Source organism: Sprattus sprattus (assembly GCF_963457725.1).
Source record: "Sprattus sprattus genome assembly, chromosome: 9".
Classification (NCBI taxonomy): Eukaryota; Metazoa; Chordata; class Actinopteri; order Clupeiformes; family Clupeidae; genus Sprattus; species Sprattus sprattus.
In genome coordinates this window covers 13534380-13553349 of record NC_137928.1, presented here as the reverse complement: position 1 = coordinate 13553349, position 18970 = coordinate 13534380, and the positions used below count along the sequence as shown (strand labels likewise).

General features: G+C 44.8%; 1 protein-coding gene across 1 annotated transcript; it reads left to right on the top strand.

The window, feature by feature from the left end:
* Positions 1 to 303: 303 nt before the first annotated feature.
* il1rap (interleukin 1 receptor accessory protein) lies at positions 304 to 12677 on the top strand. The gene is made up of 12 exons (XM_080844859.1): positions 304 to 400; positions 1081 to 1220; positions 2641 to 2729; positions 4717 to 4984; positions 5471 to 5663; positions 7454 to 7625; positions 7765 to 7836; positions 8537 to 8681; positions 8947 to 9095; positions 10981 to 11124; positions 11477 to 11620; positions 11946 to 12677. Exons 2-12 carry the CDS (start codon positions 1138 to 1140, stop codon positions 12413 to 12415), a joined length of 1929 nt encoding a protein of 642 aa, XP_080700985.1. The 5' UTR covers positions 304 to 400; positions 1081 to 1137; the 3' UTR covers positions 12416 to 12677.
* The last annotated feature ends 6293 nt before the right edge of the window (positions 12678 to 18970 follow it).

The following is an 18970-nucleotide window of genomic DNA, read 5'->3' as shown; positions in this document are numbered from 1 at the left end:
ATACATGTGTAGGGAACACTGCCTGCAAGATCTGCGTAACAAGTCTGTTGTAACCACATGCTTTAAACAAAACAGTTAAAATAGACTTAATAGTTTAGTTAAAATGAATAACAACAATAAAGTATAAAATGGCAGCCATAACGTGTAAATAAAAAGTGCATTTAAAAAAAATGCATAATAATGCTTAACAGCCTACAGAAGAAAAGACTCACTGGCGTATACCCTTCTGGGAAGTTGTGTAACCGAGGGCTTTCCGAGGGAAGAGGAGGGGCTTAAAGTATATACAGTGAGGTAGGCGCCACACACAACACGTCGTAGAATAAAGAGTGGACAGAGGCATAAACAATGACAAACTATCGTTTACCTACAACTCTAAGATTTCCTTGGAAGACATTGACTTGTAAGTAACCTAGCCTACGTTTAACGTACTGACTCTCTAAAGTGCTTTTCCTAAATTTGAACTTGAATTTGTAATTCGTTTTACTTCGTAGGCCTGTATCTTAACACGAAGTCTTAACATAGGCTATGGTAAAACAGTAGAGGTTGTCTGTAAAAGACATAATAAACTAAGATAAAAGTAAACTTAACTTTGCGACGTTACAACATATCCGGAGAAACCTATTCGTTATCCTATAATAGTGGTAGAATATAACACACTGTCGGATTTATTTCCATTGTATACTTAGATAATGCTTTGGCTAGATGTGATGTAGTTCTGCTCATGTGCAATAGTGAGGTTATGAAATAGCATTGCCTAACTAGCGGAAACTTAGCCCTTGTCAGTGGAACCCAAATATGCATAGTGAGTTTCCTGAAGTAGCCTAGTTTACATCCAGCTGGACGACCCTAACTCATGAGTCGGACAGGTGGGTTTCCTTGTAAAATATCCCCTCATTGGCGGTGCAAGCCCATCTCGTGGGTGCTCAACTGTGTCGCTTTGATTGGATGAGTTCCTGGGAGCAGCCCGTTCCACGCCTGCCTTTTGCCTTAACGATTTACGGTGCGAGCGGTAAGGACCGTTAAATCATCGCTGGGTCCTTGCTGGTACACATTCAAAGTGCCTTGTCCTGTTTCTTCTAGCATCCTGACCGGAACTTTGCCTGACTCAGCTGCACATTGTCACCTCGCTGCGCCACTATGCCCTGCCCTGCCCTGCGTGTCAGATCGCCGGAGGAGTACCCTAGCCAGAGGCGAACAGTGGCGAGGCGAACAGCAGCCATGTGAGTAGCGTATCGGACAACACAACAGCCACTTCATTCACAGATTTCACACAAACAGCCTGCAGTCTTAAACACCGCACCATACCAAATGACTAGTACGATCACCTCCGATCTTGGACTGTGTAATTTTGAATGATCGCAGCGCGACATCGCTAAGATTGACGTGCAAGTTTAGAACACTTTATTCCTGAGTATCTGTAGGCTATTTTCACTTTATAACGTGTTAGTAGTTACGCTCTTATGCACGTCCGTGGTTTGGTGTACTGTAGGGAATGTCCAGTCTCCAGTTGACAATGATCGATTTGTTGACTGACGGACTGAATCGTTCCATGACTTGCTGTTGTCCCTGTTTGGCCGAGGATACTGTAAGACTCAACCATCGATTACCAAGTATAATTTGATTTTCCGTTAAAGGAATAATGAGATGTCCGGCCGCGGCAGCATTTTAGTACACCACAGGAGCAAGTCTTGCCTTTTAAGTAATTCAATTGACTCATTTAAAACTTCAAATCGATCGATCTTACGCTGTTTTTTTATAATACATGAGACTCTAATTCAGCACTAATGCATCTCAGGAAAATTAAAGCACCACCTTTGTGACGGTAATCAAAGTTGGGTTTTCAACAGAATTGGAAGGAAACTCAGATGATAGTGGCATTTAATCATCTTAATCGGGCGTTTAAATGCTTTTCAGAGGGGTCTACCGTCGTTCGGCTATATGCCTACATCTTGTCAGTGTAGGCTATAGTTTACCAGTATGCCAATGTTTTCCCAACTTATTTAGTTGAAAAAACATCCCATTTATGATACTGTGTAAACGTGATTTCAAATGAATATAAAGCATACATGCTCTTGCAGCTATTTGTTTGTTTGTGCATGTTTGTGGTATGTGTGGGAGAGATGCCGTTTGGAGTACCTGTAGTTTCTCATTGCCCCAGCAGTAAAAGGTGGTGATGTATAGGGCTGTTAATAAGTGAGAGAGCCATCACTCTTAAGACTCTCTGAAGATTTGCTGTTAGGCTCCAGCCATATCTCTCCCCTGGCGAGTAACCATCTGTGCACTCTAACTCTCATGTGTGTGCATTCGACTTGTCTCATTCCAGCGTTCATTCACTGCATCCTCTCAAACACACACACACACCCACACGTACACACATACTTTCTCTTGCTGATAGACTCTTGCACACACACACACACACACACACACACACACACACACACACACACACACACACACACATTGACTCTCATCTCCATTTTGAGCATCTGTGTGCTGTAATAAAAAATAAATGTGAGTCTCTACCTCTACCTCAAGTGAAATATGTTTGAGTGTGCGATCAATAGAGGAGTGGATGAATAAATATACTATCAATCTGTCGCCTCTCTCACTTATTCTCTCTCTCTCTCTCCCTCCTCACAGGGTTGCCCTCGTTATCTCCCTTCTCTCTTTTGCAGCGTTGATTGAGGGGGAGTCCACTGACGCAGCCAATCCAGTCAACAACCATTCAGGTGAGGGGTAGGCAAGGGTCGGATGAGATTCGATTGGTTGCCTGGCCATCACTTTGCTAACCGACGCACCGCAAGTATTGCACTGGTCTTCTGGTGTCCCTATAAGATGTGAGGATCTTATTTGGAGATCACGCATTTTGTGTCTGATTCATTCCGTTCATTATTGGCCGGTGAGAATCACTAGTTCAAAGAACTACACATGCACTCATGCCAGTGCATGGAACCAGAATTGTAAACTCTGGTACGGTTCAGTTGAATCAGCCTTTTTCCTACGGGTTACTGTGTTCACCTACACTGAAGTGAACACAGGGAGTGAGCTCATCCCTATGACCTTGGCATCGTCAGACCCCCTCTATCCCAGCTGAGGGACCACAGGCAGCGCAGAGGTCCTTAGCCAGTGAGCCCAGGTGGAGCAGACTGGGGAGTAGGATCTGCAGAGCGCGCTGCTTGTGTTGGCTTGTGCTTGGCTGTGACTTTTCCTGTTGTGTATCACGCAGTGCATCACCTCCGGTCGGATTCACCCCCCCTGGGAGGAGAGCACTGTTTGAGGGTTTTCTCATTCGGATCCTGAGGGGAAACATAAGATGGAGGTGGGATGAATTAACCCCCACACCCCACCTGCCCTCCCCAGGCTCGCCAGGAAATGGATTGTTCCAGAAGCGCTTCATTTGTAACGTTCTGCGCCATGCGCTGGTATGTAGACGATTTTAATAGGAAGACTAATCCCCGCCTGTGGAGAAAGTGACAGGGCAATTACCAGCAAACTGCCGACCAGTGTAGCATAGATCGCCCCTCCCCCAAACACTGCCCCACCACCGACACTGAGGGCGAGGGGAGGGGGTTGCGGGACCATGGTTAGACCAATGGCTCTGCCCTACTTTACTTTACCAAGTACCTCAGGAAGTGATGTGTTACCTTTATATATAGCTCATGTTCTAGGAACCTGTAAGGGAAAAAACATTTTTACTCAAAGCATAGTATGTTTGCAGGTGCTGGGGATTTTTGGAGATGCACATCAGTGGAAGTCTGTCAGAAAGTTTGTCTGAGTGTGTGTGTGAATGTGTGTGTGTGTGCAGAGGACAGGCCTTGTTGTGTGTGTTTGTGGTGAATGTTCAGTGCGTTCAGTATCCCAGCACGTGTATGTTGATTTAGCTGTGCCTGTGATGAAGGATGCAGTTAAATATGTGACAGCCTTGATGCAGTGTCATAACTCATTTTAATGCCGAAAGCCAGCGCAAACAGCCCACAGCTGCTCACTGGCAAAAATAGTCATTTCCCTGCATGAGTTTGTTACTTTATTAAGTTGTGTGTGTGAGAGAGAGAGTAAAATTGTGAGAATTTGCAAATGTGCGATCTTTAATGCTCACCCATTTCATTGAGGCCCTGTAGTTGCTGATGTCACCATTTTAAACTGTAATTGATTGACTCTATATAAACTTTTACAAGGCATTTATGTCATAAATTTGATGACCCAATTACTGGGCATTTATAGCTACAGGAAGCCCAAGTGTGCTAAGCTGTGTTTGAGTGTAAGATAAATGCACTCAGTCAGTGGAAAGGAGACAGGAAGCTAAAATTGATTAAAATTAGTTATTGATCAAGCGTTTGCCCTTTGCTCTTGGTAATCTTCACTAAGTGCTCATGGCTCTCATGGGACATCCCCTGGCATCGTTCCAGCTGTCTGTGCACGTGTGTGTGTGCACATGTGTGAGTTCATATGTGTGTTTACCCAGATGTACTTATACATGTGTCCACGTTGCTGTGTGATCTTTACCCTAGTGACTTCCTGTGTGTTTCTTTTCTTTATCATGTAAAATGTATCTATTTAACATTTATGTAACGTTTACTTATTTATCTATCTGTGTCTCTTTACATGTATTTGTAAAGCCCCCCCCCCCCCCCCCCCCCCTGTGAGGCGCATTGTGTTACCTTTGTGTATGAAATGCGCTGTACAAATAAAGTTTGATTTGATTTGATTTTCTCCCAGCATCTCAGTGTCTTGACTGGGGCGAGTTGGAGCCGCCTGTGGTCGTGCAGGAGGGGGAGGTAGGGTGGCTGCGCTGCGAGCTCCACCACTCCGTCTACAACTACAGCTCCACGCAGGCCAGCGGCCTGAACCTCCTCTGGTTCCGCGAGACGGCCGACCAGCTGCTGGAAGAGCCCATTAAACTCAAGCAGTACTCCAAGGACAGGGAGTGGCTGTGGCTGGAGCCAGCTACCCAGCAAGACTCTGGCAAATACATCTGCATGTTGAGGTACAGAATGGACTGTCTGTGTGTGCGTGTGTGTGTGTGTGTGTGTGTGTGTGTGTGTGTGTGTGTGTGTGTGTGTGTGTGTGTGTGTGTGTATGTGTGTGTGTGAGAATGAGAGAGAGAGAGGAAGAATGAGTATGTGAGAAAGAGAGGGTAAAAGGCAAAGGAGAGGAAGAGATTGGTAGAAAAAAGTCGATAAAGATTAGTGTGGGAAAGAGGAGGGAATAGGCTAGCATTGGCTCTTAAGAGACGTTCTGACACACCTTTTACTCCAGATGCTAGCAATACATGTGCGCAATATTATGAAGATGACTATTTTTTAAAGCATACTGATATTGTAGGAAGCTTGTTTTTTATTATCCCGCAATTCATTTTCATGCTATCTGGTCATCAATGCAGGTGTGTTGGTGGAAAGCTAGTAAGTTCGCTAGTGATAGACCAAAAAACTCGATGCAGAAAAATATCACAGAATGGTCTCTGATCTTGCAGCAACAAGACGTTCTGCATAAGGATCGCCAGGAGACTGGAGGTGAAGCCGCACGAAGACAGCAAGTGTGTGGGGCAGGCCGCCGTACTCCTCAAAAAGGTGAACATCCCCCTCCAGAGCATGAGGACGTTCACTTGTCCTGACGTCAGCATGGTACAGCACCGCAACCTCAACTATACCACCACTTGGTACCATGTGAGTTCAAAGTCTCATGTCGGTTGTGTGTGTGTTTGTATGTGTGTCTGAGAGTGAGAGTATGTACTGTATGTGTGTGTCTGAGAGTGAGTGTGTGAGAAAGAATATAAAAAAGGAGGAAGTGTGTTTCGTCTTATAGTATATCTCTATAGCAGTGGTTCTCAACCTTTTTTCAGTGATGTACCCCCTGTGAAATATTTTTTCAGCCAAGTACCCCCTAACCAGCGCAAAGCATTTTTGATTGAAAAGAATATGTAATTCACAGTGCTTATTAAACTGTCAACACTGAATATTGAACATGGAACATTGTTGCATTGAACTGAGTGCGTTTGCAATTACATTTTAGTAAGAACCTTGTGCTTGTGCTTCACTGAAAATCTTTGTCAGTCTTGGTGGCAGGAAGGCAACTGCTGGAATCAAGCTCTTCTCCAGACACAGTCTGTTTCTCTGCTTTGTTGTGATCACAGTCATTGCAGAGAAGGAGGCCTCACATAAATATAAGGAGTAAAAGGGTAGTAGCTGCTCCAAAGCTTTCTCTCCCAGGTCAGGGTGCTCCTGCTTCTCACACATCCAAAACTGTGTAAGTGTTGATTTGGCAAACTTCATCTGGAGGCCAGTCAGATTACAATCTCAAATTGGTCAAATGTCCCACGATGACCAACTTGACCGGAGCTCTGTCCACATCCTCACTAGAGAGAAAATCATCCACCTGAGGAAAGCAGTTGAAATTCCCCTGTTAAATCCCCCTGGCTCTTCTCCACAGCTCTGCTTTCTTCAGGAAACCTCCCACCTTGTCATACATGTTTAAAATGCTGGTGTCCTTTCCCTGCAGACGTATTCAGTTCGTTCAATTTGCTAAATATATCTGCCAGATAGCACATATTTGCAAGCCAGTCTGTGCGGCATGCATGGGGAGATCTGTGCTCAATCAAGGTGTGTACTCAGATCGTAATTCCAACAGCCGGTTAAGTATTCTCCCTCGAGAGAGCCATCGCATATCTGAGTGCAGCAGCAGTTGTGTGTGTTCAGCTTCCATGTTTTCGCGAACAAATCGCGCTTATTATAGGCTACAGTTACTTGCCAAAACGATAGAAGACATTCCTCCGTGATTTCCCTAAGAAAAAAATAGTTCTTCACGCAAATGCAATAGCAACCCGCATTCTGACTTCAAGTTGCAATGACTTTCCGTTACGTTCAATTACCGGAATACTTGCGGACTGATATGAAAGATGTGAATTAGAAGCACAAAAGCCGTTGCCAATGACAGCGGATATAAACTTTTCGCAGCAGTGAAAATCAAGGAACTACAAACCTGCGAACGCAGACATTTAACCCACATAGGCTAGCTTTGGCCCATACAAATCAACTGAACATTCTGAATAGCCGTATAATAACTATTTTTAAAGGATTTTTGAATGGAGGCTAATTTGGAAAATATCTTTTAAAAATCTCACGTACCCCCTGGACTACCTTCACGTACCCCCAGGGGTACGCGTACCCCCGGTTGAGAACCACTGCTCTATAGTATATATTTCGTCTTATAGTATATCTAAAACCAAAACTGTCAGCTGTTGTGTCATAATTTGCTGTAGTTGTATTTGATACTACATTTCAGTATTTTAGTAGTACATTACTAGATTTTAAGAAGCGCTCTTTATAAGTGTTTTAAAAGAGTTGAAGAGCTCCTTCAGTCTGTTTTGACCGCCTCCCCTGTTGTTCCCTTTCTCTATCTCCTCTATTTCTTTCAAACTTTTTCTTTCTGTCTGATGATTTTATTCTTCTGCTTACAGAACTGCAACACTTTGGATGCTCTTAGTGGGACCCAAAGGGAATTTAAGGGTGACATTGTCACTGTGTTTCAAATGCGTGTGTTTCATGGGGGCAACTACACATGCGTGGTCTCCTACAGCAAGGCTGGTCGGCATGTCAACTTCACCAGAGTGGTCCAGGTTGTCCCTGTGTGTGAGTGACACTAATATATCCCATCTAGGACAGAGTGTCGATCTCCTCTTCACTCTGGCGCACCTTAATTGCTTAACATGTCATCTCTTGTTGTCATTTGTTTCTCTGATCTTTGTCTTTCTTTTGTCCTTCACCATAGCCAATGACAAGGTCCGTAAAGAGCCCACGATACACAATCCTGACAAGGCCCAAGTCTACCCAGTGAAACTAGGTGAGATAACAGTTACATATCACTGAGCTCTGAGCTGTGTGACTCCATGTGTGACTGTCTGACTGTGCTGTGGAGGGATTTTGTAGACCTGGAGAGAGCGACAGATTTGCACTTCCCCTTCATTTCAGTGTTAACAACTTCAGCCCAGGCAGTGTGACAATTAGCACTGACATCTTTTTTTCATGGTGCTTAGTTTCGGCGCCAAAATATGAAGAGAATCACCTCAGCTGCAAATGTCACATGACTTATGACCGCAGTAACCAGAATCCCTATGCTGACTGGCCACATTCCTGCATGATTGATACAAGCCTGTGGGAAACAAACGTCCTGGTACCAGAATAGCAAATGCTAACTGGCTGAAGCAAACACCTTAATGTCACCGTGGTCCATGCTTAAGCTTAATTTATGCTACTCCGAGCCCTCTCCGAGCAAACCTCGGAGAGGCTCTCGTACGGGATAGTTAGAAAAATTAAGAGGCGCACGACAGCCACTCCTTGGTGCTCGGAGAGGCGTTCCCTGTGTCTGACTACGTGAAATCGGAGTAGCATAAATTTCGCTTTAGTTCCCTAGTGTAGAGATTTCCTGGCTAAGAGAAGGACTTTGTTTGGATAGTGAAGTCATGGTAGAAAAGGGCCAGGCTACTCCAGGGACGGCCTGGGGTTGATGAAACCTATACATGTCTCTATGGCTCCCCCCTTAGGTGAGACAGCAGTACTGACCTGTAAGGCACAACTGCCCTACCTGGAAACAGAAACACAGGAAAGAGAAACACAGGAGCTCTGGTGGACGGTGGACGGCAAGGCGGCGGAGCAGATGGGTGACCAACGCTACAATGTCACCTCCAGGTGTGTCTGTTCTCTCCTCGTCCTCACAAGCATTCTGTTTATTTTGTGTCCTCTTTCCTCCTTCTATCTTCTATCTATCTCTCCTCCTTTGTCACTCCTTTTCCTTTCTCCTGTCTTTATTTCTCTTTCTCCATTTTTTTCCTGATATCTTGTTTGTCCTCTAGCTATTTTGCCCTTCCATACTGTCCTGTTGTCTTTTTCTGACGTGTGTTTTATCCATTCCCTAATCACTCCTGCATGACTTAACCTCTTCCCCACGTTGCAGGATGCTACAGTATGAGTATGGGGATGAGACCAGAGAGACCGTGCTGCGCATTCGGGACTTCAAGCGGGAGGATCTGCACAAAAATTACAACTGCACTGCTCGCAACAGCCGAGGCATGGCCACAAGCCGAGCAGAACTCAAGGAGGAGGGTGAGCACGTACTTCTCAAGCTAAACCTAGTCATAGGCTAAATCCACACTAATACTTTTGCTACGCATAGGCCTGGCATCTATACTACTCCAGAGCCTAAAACAGAGACTTCTGCAAACGGTGCCAGCCCCGGTTTATTCTGAAAACTCCACGGTCACTTGGAGGTGTGGTGGAAGTGTGGACGACAAGTGTAGAGACATTTCCGAAACGATGAAGCAGAAAAACTATTCATGAGTGCTGCGACCCGTCAGCATTTAAAAAAAACTGATAAAATATGTGCTGTAAAATCCAACACATTGTTGGTAATATAGACATATACTGTATGCCTAATGGTGTGTGTGTAAATAGTAACTAGCGTGCACTAGGGCCCGTCATAATAGCATGCACTGGGGCGCGTCATAATTACGCCACTGTGCTATACACTACCCATCCACCCCTAGCCGTCGCCGCTGAAGTGTTTTCACAAACTCAAATCTGGTCATCCTAATTTAGCCTGATAGTACTGGGAAACAAATTCCAAATATTGTCAATTGTTCAGTGGCAACAGTGCAAGATTTTTTTTTTTAAATGGCGTTTGACTACACATCAACAGCCACTGGTAAAGGGGTAGTCCATATGTGGTTTGTTATGAATGAGGGATATGTGAAGATGTTCACCGTGACTCCTGTAACAAGCATGCAACTGCTGGCAATTTTACCAAACATAATATGGTGTACTGGTATTGTTATGTGTGTTGTCTGCCTATGCCAGAATGACTGACCTGCACCAGGTGACTGGAGAGTTAAACCTTTCTTTCGTAGACCACAGTGTTAGCATCCACATAATTGCATAGGTCACTGTGTGCAACGACCAGCTGCTGTAGCGCCTCAGTGACACTTACATTTTCTTGTGCAAATGCATCTCTAGTCAGCATTTCACTTTTTTTCTTATAAGGTGGCTTGCAGACTTACCACACTTCTGCCCATTCTGGGAAACTGTCCTTTGACAGGCAGCAATGGACAGTGGCCACCTGCGTCTAGCCCTCCCTAGCCCCCCCTCTCCCTTATCATCGTCTTTCTCTCAATAAATCCATTTGTGGCTCCAGAGGCCTCTTCAGCCTCTCCGCCCACACATTTGGCTGGCTGTGAAATCCATTTGGACGGAGGTGAAGATGGAGATGAATGTGGAGGCAGAGTCCTCACATGATGGATTTTATGGAGATGTCCTCCGTCACTGCTGGCGGTGACAGATAAAGTGGATTGATTTGCAAATGTAGGGGTAGTTTGCATGATCTGTTTATCATCGTCGTCTTTCTCACTGCTGGCTCGCTCTCGTCTTGGTCAGGGTTTTTAGCCCAAATAAATACCGTAAACATTATTTTTCAAGTCTGCTCTATCTTACTGAATCAAGTCCTATTAGTTCCACTCCCATTGGCTTCATTTGTTTGTCATGATTTAATCTCTTTAAATTATATTTGATTTCCCTACCGTGTTAACTCCAATTGCTTGTTTATCTTTTGGTTTCCTTAAATTAAAGACCTTGTAATGAAGGTGTACGATCTAAGTGACGGTTATTATCATTATTATTTCATAATTTTTTCCTCACGTCCAGCAGTGCATTGAAGTGGACTATTGTAGTCTATGTTTGTGTTACTGCTGCTGATTATATTTCTCTTCTATCCAGCAATGTTTTTTTTCCCGTCCTTGACCTTTGTAGTCATTCCTCTGCTTGTCTCTCATCAGTTTAAGTGCGGGACTCCAATGGAAGTAAGCGAGATAGAGGGAGTTAGCTTTAATTGGCACCACCGCACTTATCTCACTTGTCTGTATCTCTCATGGTATCCCTCTTCCCTTTCCCTTTCACTCTTTCAATCTCTATTTTTCTCTTTTCTTTTTTCTCTCTGCAGTGGTCAAGCCTTATTTGGAGTTGGGCTGTGGGCTTGGTGCCATAATGCTCATCATGGTGTCCATGTTCGTGGTGTACCATGTCTTCTGGCTCGAGCTGCTGCTCTTCTACCGCGGCCACTTTGGCTCTGATGAGAGGTTCACAGGTAAGAGGGTTTACATAGATAGATAGAGAGATGGATACTTTATTAATCACGAGGGAAATGCAGGTCATCCAGTAGCTTATACTTATGCACTTGTGCAACTCACAGACATACATACATAAATCACATACACATAGGGAGAACATGTCTGAAGGTCAGGGCCAGGTGTCCACGGGACAAACTGGATCTCTGTTTAATCCCTACACAGAGTTCAGAATGAAGAGTGCAGTGGCAATCCGCCCTGAAACTCACTATTGCTTGAAATGAAGTGGGATAGAGAGAGATAGAGTTATGATGCTGAGGTGTTGATCCATCTGTCACTTATCACTTTGCTCCCCCTGTCACCTCCCTGCAGATGATAAGGAGTATGACGTGTACATCTCCTACGCGCGTAACAGTGAAGAGGAGGAGTTCGTGGATAAGACACTGCGCAGGGTGCTGGAGAATGAGCTGGGCTACACTGTGTGCATCTTCGACAGAGACAGCCTACCTGGAGGCAGTGAGTGTCAGACTGGGGCCGTATTCATACTGCGTCTCTCACCATTCTGTGACATTTATTTTCACATGATTTTATTTTATATTATTATTACAATATTATTATTATTATTTACATTTATATATTATTTCGTACCAAATCCTATTTTATTATACAATTTATGGATGTCAGACATCTTGTCAATTAGGTTGTGTGTGTGTGTGTGTGTGTGTGTGTGTGTGTGTGTGTGTGTGCGAGAGAGAGATAGACTTGTGTGACAAAGTGTGTTCTCACGTGAGTAACCCAGGTCCCCTCCCCCCACCCCGTCCCCCCACCCCGTCCCCCCCAGCCATAACAGATGACACGCTGACGTTTGTGAAGCGCTGCCGGCGGCAGATAGTGGTGGTGAGCCCCGAGCGGGAGGTCCAGGGCACGCAGGCCATGCTAGAGCTGCGGGCCGGCCTGGACAGCATGGTGTGGGACGGGGGCCTGCGGGTCATCCTGGTCCAGTACAAGCCCATTCGCCGCGACAAATGGGTGCGGGAGCTGCGGCTGGCCCGCGGCGTCCTGGCACTGGTCCGCTGGGAGGGAAAGCGCTCCCAGGACATCTCCTCGCGCTTCTGGAAAAGGCTCCAGGTGGAGCTGCCTGTCAGGAGGGTCATAGGGTCGTTGCCGTTGGAGACAGTGACAACCGAGGAGGACACTGTGCACATGAGGAGTATAGACACAGTGAAACGCATAGGAGCCCTGAGCTGTATACGGTCATACGGTTGTGACTGTTGTATAGGGGATCACTCACATAGTGCTCTAATGACGTGACTATTTGCAGCAAAAGCTACATTGCAGACGCAACATATGTTGGATTTTTTGAAAAGCAGTACAGTTATTGAAACGCTTGCAAGGCATCCATTTCATAATGCCAGTATTTTCTCACACTTTCAGTATTTTATTGAATTATTTACCATTTCTAACTCATTGTATCATGTACGTATGTTCACAAGTGTCATATTTGTATATATTTCAGTATTTATATATTTATATTGCTTTTTAAATAAATATCATCCATTTTTCATCCACACAAGTTCCTCAAGTTTGTTTTGGATCATTTCCATTATCATGAATGTGTCCTGCTGCAAATGTCTTCACATACCAGTGGATATTGATACAAGTGGGCTGTTGTCTAATGGTAGAGACTTGTGAGAGCTCGTATACTGTACAGAGCGAAGGGTGACTTAGGACCACTGCATATCCAGTATTACCTTTCCTGCTAAGTTTGTACTTCCTGTTAGTTTTGACCTCTTGGGGCCAAATATCGCAAATCCACGATGCTCCTTGTAATGCATGGTTTGTGCCTGGCCATGTCGCATTCCACTGGTAGGACCAACAATGCTTTGGTTTATGAGCACAGAACCTTATTTCTGCCACGTTGGCACCAGCACTACATTCCCGAGATGAATTTATGATATGTCTCATTCAGTAATAGCTTCCCTTCCGGACACACTCACCACTCACGTCGGCGAGCTTTGTGTGCTGAAGCAGATATTGTTGACGCACGGATATTTCCGCCTGTCTCTGAAAGCGGAGGCGACAGATGGTAATTAAAATTTAGCTCCTTTTGAAAATTTCACCTGGCGGCCACGATCCTCCCCCGTCTGCCAGCACAGATAAAGATACATATGTGCAAATTTAGAAAGGGAGCCTTGGGGGTCATCTGAGGCATTTTAAGTTCTAAGCCTTCCCTGGTTATGGCGGCTAAAAAAGATGCAGAATTTCATTGAACAAAAGCTGCAGTAACATTTCTCTAGACATTTCACCTAAATGACTTGTCTCTTTTTAAATGTATTTTATGTATTTTCTTTTTATTCAACATGACGATGAATTAGACTTTAACCTCATAAAAAGCCCCTGAGTAATTATTGTAATTGTCAAAAAGATTCAGATCAGCCTTAAAAGAGAGTTAGTAAAGCAATAAAAGGTAAGGTAATAATTTGTGTTTATAATCATTTTGGCTAATTATATTAATGCATATATTTCCTTCCTTAAGATTCAAATGGTTGAACTGTGTTGAGTCACTCCAGGTGCTGTTATGCTAGGACTTAAATATGGCGGATGGTTGTGAGCTCATATCCAACATAGGGGCGAGGTATAATATTGCAGGAGAAGGTATCTTTGAGAAGGGGTGAATAAGGTTGGTTACTCCACCTGAGACTGTGGTCTCAAAGACATACTTTGTGACCAGTGGTTGCCCTCGAGACATGCTTTGTGACCTGTGGTTGCCCTCGAGACATGCTTTGTGACCTGAGGAGCCAAGAACATCTCTGTTGCCCTGGCGGATAGTGTGATAAGCTGTTGTCTGTGGCTCTCTGTGTTCCAGGCCACGATGAGCGAGCGGATCAGTTTTAAGAGCTGGTTTGAGAATCACTGCATGCCAAGTCCTTTCTAGCTCCTACTACTTTGAGACAGACTGTATTCAGGTGTGTGGGGGTGTTTAAGGTCCTGAAGAAGCTTCTTTTCTCTTCTCCTTGCAGATGAAGTAAAGCATTTGCTCCAGTGTGTGTATGTCCCTAAATCTCAGTCTTTCTTAATCTCTCTCTCTCCCTCACTTCCATCTCTCCCTCTCTCTATCATGTCCTCTCTCTTCCATTTTCTCTTTGCGCACCAGACACGCCAGATTCGGCGGAGGCCATAGTCCACTGTATGCAGCGCAGTCGCAGGCTGCTGGTGGTGCTGAGCCCGGCCTACTTGCAGCCCCAGAGCCACAGCCTGCTGGAGTGCCACCTGGGCCTGTACCTGCACCAGACCCGCCAGGCCCAGCTGGTCACCATACGCTACCGCTCCCTCCGCTCGCTTGGCGCCCCCTGTGGCGAGGCCACGCAGCTGCGCCGCTTCTCCAGCAGCACCGTCCCGTGGAGGGGCGAGCGGTCTGTTCCGCCAAGTTCACGCTTCTGGAAGCTTCTGCGGCTGGTACTGCCGGTGCGGCCGCTAGCGCTGGGGAAGAGACTGATAGACAGCTCGTCCACTCACTCCGACCTGGCGGTGCTGGCAAGGCTTGGACAGCAGGTGGCGCCAAATTCACCAAGCCGGAGCAACAACAGACGACAACGTAGAGCAGGCAAAAGTAGGGGTGTGAGGAGAAAAAGTCAGCTGCGGTCTGAGAGCAGGTGGAGACAGAGGCAGCTGGGAGCCAGTGAGAGCTGCACGGTGTGTGTGAGCTTCAGGGAAACTCAAGCAGCATTATGTGGTGTTGTAGAGCCCACGTGGAAGACACACCTCCATCAACCCGTAGCCAATGGGATGCCTGCACTGCCTGCAGTCAGCTGTCCTCTAACAATAGTTGACTCCAGCAGCCAAGAGCTGTCACCTCAGCCTAGCAACGGTGACCAGGACAACAACAACATCAATAACAGCCAGATCTGTGAACTGCAAAGCGGTACCTGCTAACTTAAGCCCAGAGAACATTCGAGAACAGATGTGGCCCAGACTGGGCCTGGGAGCACACTCCTTCAGGACCAGATCCACTGAAAGCTTTAGCTGACGTCTGGGAAGTGACTTTGAACGACAAACAAACAAGCCATGCACACACTTACACACTTCAACAAATCTTCAATAGATTACTGACATTTGACATGCCTGCTAACTATTTCCTGTACTTTAAATTAATTAATTTGATAATTCATATTCGGTGGTGCAAACTGTTGTTCTTTGCAATGACACATTTTCAATATACCATTACTTTAAAATTATTAAATATTTTGTCATTGCTCCTCTCCCCATTTGAAGGACATACTATACTTGACAGATAATGCTCACTAGATGTCACTGTTAGACAAAAAAGATATCTGAAGAAAAACATATCTGCCTGATACCTTTGCATCCCACCTTTTGGTACATTGGTGGTGCTGTTAACAGAAGTGATCAGAAAAGCTGACTGCCTGTGGTACTTATTTAGATAATGTGTTTCTGAAGGCCATAAAAACTACACTGAAGGTTAAACTAGAATTATGTGGACAGTGACCATTAACAGGAAAAGGAAAATAGCCAAATATCTCCCACAAGCACTCCCTGTGGGAAGAATTAAATATATATAATGAAATATAGCAAATAGTGTGTGTTTCTGAGGAGTCTGTTCCCATTTTTTTCTGCTTAGTCTAGTTTGTCATTATGCCAAGCAACATGTTTTCAAAGTACATTGATAGTTAATGTAGACAGCCTACAGTATTGTCTGGGTGATAGTATAACCAAAGCAAAGAGGGTTGCCTACTACTGTTATGTCTTGGTGTGCTGGTTCTTTCCCACATCACAATCTGAGGTCCATGTCATGCCTTTTTATCCTAAGAAATGATCAGTGAGTGAGTATTATGTACTTGTCAGGTTAAGAATCAGTGTGTGTGTGTGTGTGTGTTTATATGTTTGTCACCGTTCAGGTTAGCCAACCAAAAATGCTTTTAACTTAACTTTTAACAGGTTCAAGGCAACAAAACCAGGCGGGTAAACAAAGCACAGGGAGCAGGTTGAGACAGGGTCAAAAGTACATGCAGGGTTAAAAAACACGGCCAGGATCAAAACGACCAGGCAAAGAACAGAGCTCTGGAAAGCCAGAGACAATCTGGCAACTGAGTAGTAGGGGACTGGGAGTATATACTGAGTAGTAGGGGGATGGGAGTATATACTGAGTAGTAGGGGGATGGGAGTATATACTGAGAGGGCTGGGAGTTTATACTGAGTAGTAGGGGATGGGAGTATATACTGAGTAGTAGGGGACTGGGAGTATATACTGAGTAGTAGGGGACTGGGAGTATATACTGAGTAGTAGGGGACTGGGAGTATATACTGAGTAGTAGGGGGCTGGGAGTTTATACTGAGTAGTAGGGGGATGGGAGTATATACTGAGAGGGCTGGGAGTTTATACTGAGTAGTTGGGAGCTGTGAGTATATACTAAGGAGTGGGGGGCTGGGAGTATATAAACTCCCAGAGGCAGAGGGGCAGAGTGCAAACAGGTTAGGAGTGGGAGTATATACTGAAGGGGCTGATAAGCAGAGTGGAAAAGAAAATCTGCCAGAGAACAGGTACACAAACCAATTAACAGAGAGGACAGACGATGGATTGAAATCAACAGGGAGCAGGAGGTGACAATAATAATAATAATAATAATCCTTGTGATCAGGTGAGGCAATATGACACACGAATAATGCCCTGGCAGGGCAACACACAGAATGTCCAGCAGGGTGACCAAAAGTCACAGTGCAGGCAAGAGTACTGAGAGTGTTTGTCTTTTTGAATATATGTATTTGTGTGTGTCTCTCCCTCTCTCTTACTCTGTCTGTATCCTGTGTGTGTAGCCTATATGTGTTTGTTTGTCTGTCTCCTGTTTGTGTATATGTGTTTGTGTGTCTGTCCCCTGTGAGTGTATTTGTGTGTCTCTCTTCTCTCTCTCTCTCTCTCTCTCTCTCCCTCTCTCTCTCTCTCTCTCTCTCTCTCTCTCTCTCTCTGTCTGTCTCCTGTTGTGTATGTGTGTGTGTGTGTCTCCTGTATTGGTATGTGTTTGTGTGTCGGGTGAGGATGGTCCTCCGCATCCTCTTTAAAATGGCCGGCCGAAAAGCCATAAGAGCCTGTCCCCGGCCAAACACACAACTGACAAACACTGACAAACATAGGTCATGTTTGGGTCGTATGGTGTACTCCTCTTGACACCTGTATCAACCTATTGCTCAACCTCAGCCTTGGCCATGTGCTGACCACACCCGGAACCATGTGTGGTAAATTACATGTGCACTGCACTGTGACTTGCTGGGGAGGAGAGGCTGATGACTGATAGGGTGAGGGAGGTGTGTTTCACTGTGGTGGCAAGGCAGTCTGGTGTCTTGTGAGAATCAAATGGTCTCTCTCTCTCTCTCTCTCTCTCTCTCTCTCTCCCTCCCTCTGGCAACAGTGATTTATACCACCTGCTTCTCTTGAAGGCTACTCCAAAACCAGCAGTTAACAAATATCACTTTCTCCACCGCGACAGGAAGTGTTTCTTGTTGCAAAGGATGAAAGCTACTTAAATGTATTTAATTGCTTACTATGTGGTTCAATTATCTAATGTTATTAGAATCATATTTTAGGACGGGGTGAAACAATAACTAATAACCTTTTAGGTGTTATGGAAATTGAATGATTAACTACATGCTGTAGCCAGTGTAGGTAGGCATGAGGCATGACTTAAAAACGATATTCTTCATTAGGAAATATCAAACGGATCCTCCCCCCCCCCCCCCCCCCCCCCCCCAAAAAAAATCCACCTCTCTCACATCCCTCCCTAAAACCCGTCCAAAATATGACTTCAGGCGTCAGGATCAGGATGACAGCAGACATGGCAATAACCCCGGGAAGAGTTTCTGTTTTATTCTCTGGAAGTTAAATATACCGTACAGAAAGTAAAATAAAAGGATGAATACTCACGATGAAAAAGCAATAAAACACCTATGTCTATTAGCCTGACGATGTCATACTCATAATTCTAGTCAGAATATGAGTCTGATACTGAACCATTGTGCTGTGATTATGGGGCGTGTTTCAACGAACCAGGGGGAAAAAATGCCTCTTCGCTCAATTGGATACCTAGAACCAATCAGAGCAACGTAGTATGACCATCTGATACATTCAAACTTTAACCTGATCCCGTAGGATGGACGGCAAAAACATCTTTTCAATCGGCAAATGCCTTGATCACGTTTCTCTATTCCTCTTTCAAAATGAATGCGCTGTCAATATCTGTTGAGATATGCCTGCTCACGTTACTAATTAGCAGCAAGGCTAGCTAGCTACTATGTGTTTCAATGGATTTTTGGTGTAAGCGTTAGCAATGACCTAACAATAATGGTCTAGAGCGCTTCAGTTAAGACATACAATCCTTGGCAACATTCGTGTTGCACATATACAACTAACCGAGTCAATGTAGACATAAAAAAAGTCATGTAGATAGCATAATTTACATAAAATATGTCCCACTTACAAGCTCTCGATACGCCGCCATCTTGGGAGGATTTCGAATCTAACGCTTGACCATCTGTCCATCATCGTATAAAGCCCGCCCTGACAATTTGATTGGTACGGCTTTATCCGACCGATGAAACTCTCTCCCAACCAGCTCAAAGCCAGACCAAATCTCCCTGACCAAAAAATTTGTGGGCGGGGTTTGGGCTGGTATCCAGGCTAATAGTCTATAGCAACCGGAATAAACATTATAGGGCAATTAAGGATGAAAAGCTTTACTTTTTATTTCACCACGTCATTCACACGTCGAAACCCACAAGGCCAATCTAATGCACTGTAGCCTTCTGGTTTACAATCGCTTTTTTACAACCGTTGTTTTTATGTGAGAAATTATTGCA

What these genes read in the sequence shown, in the direction of transcription:
- il1rap (XM_080844859.1), top strand. Translation starts at nt 1,138, where the DNA reads ATGCCCTGCCCTGCCCTGCGTGTCAGATCGCCGGAGGAGTACCCTAGC. An exon ending in TCCAGTCAACAACCATTCAG is followed by an intron (nt 2,730 to 4,716) that starts GTGAGGGGTAGG and finishes ATTTTCTCCCAG; the next exon opens with CATCTCAGTGTCTTGACTGG. An exon ending in AGTCTACCCAGTGAAACTAG is followed by an intron (nt 7,837 to 8,536) that starts GTGAGATAACAG and finishes CTCCCCCCTTAG; the next exon opens with GTGAGACAGCAGTACTGACC.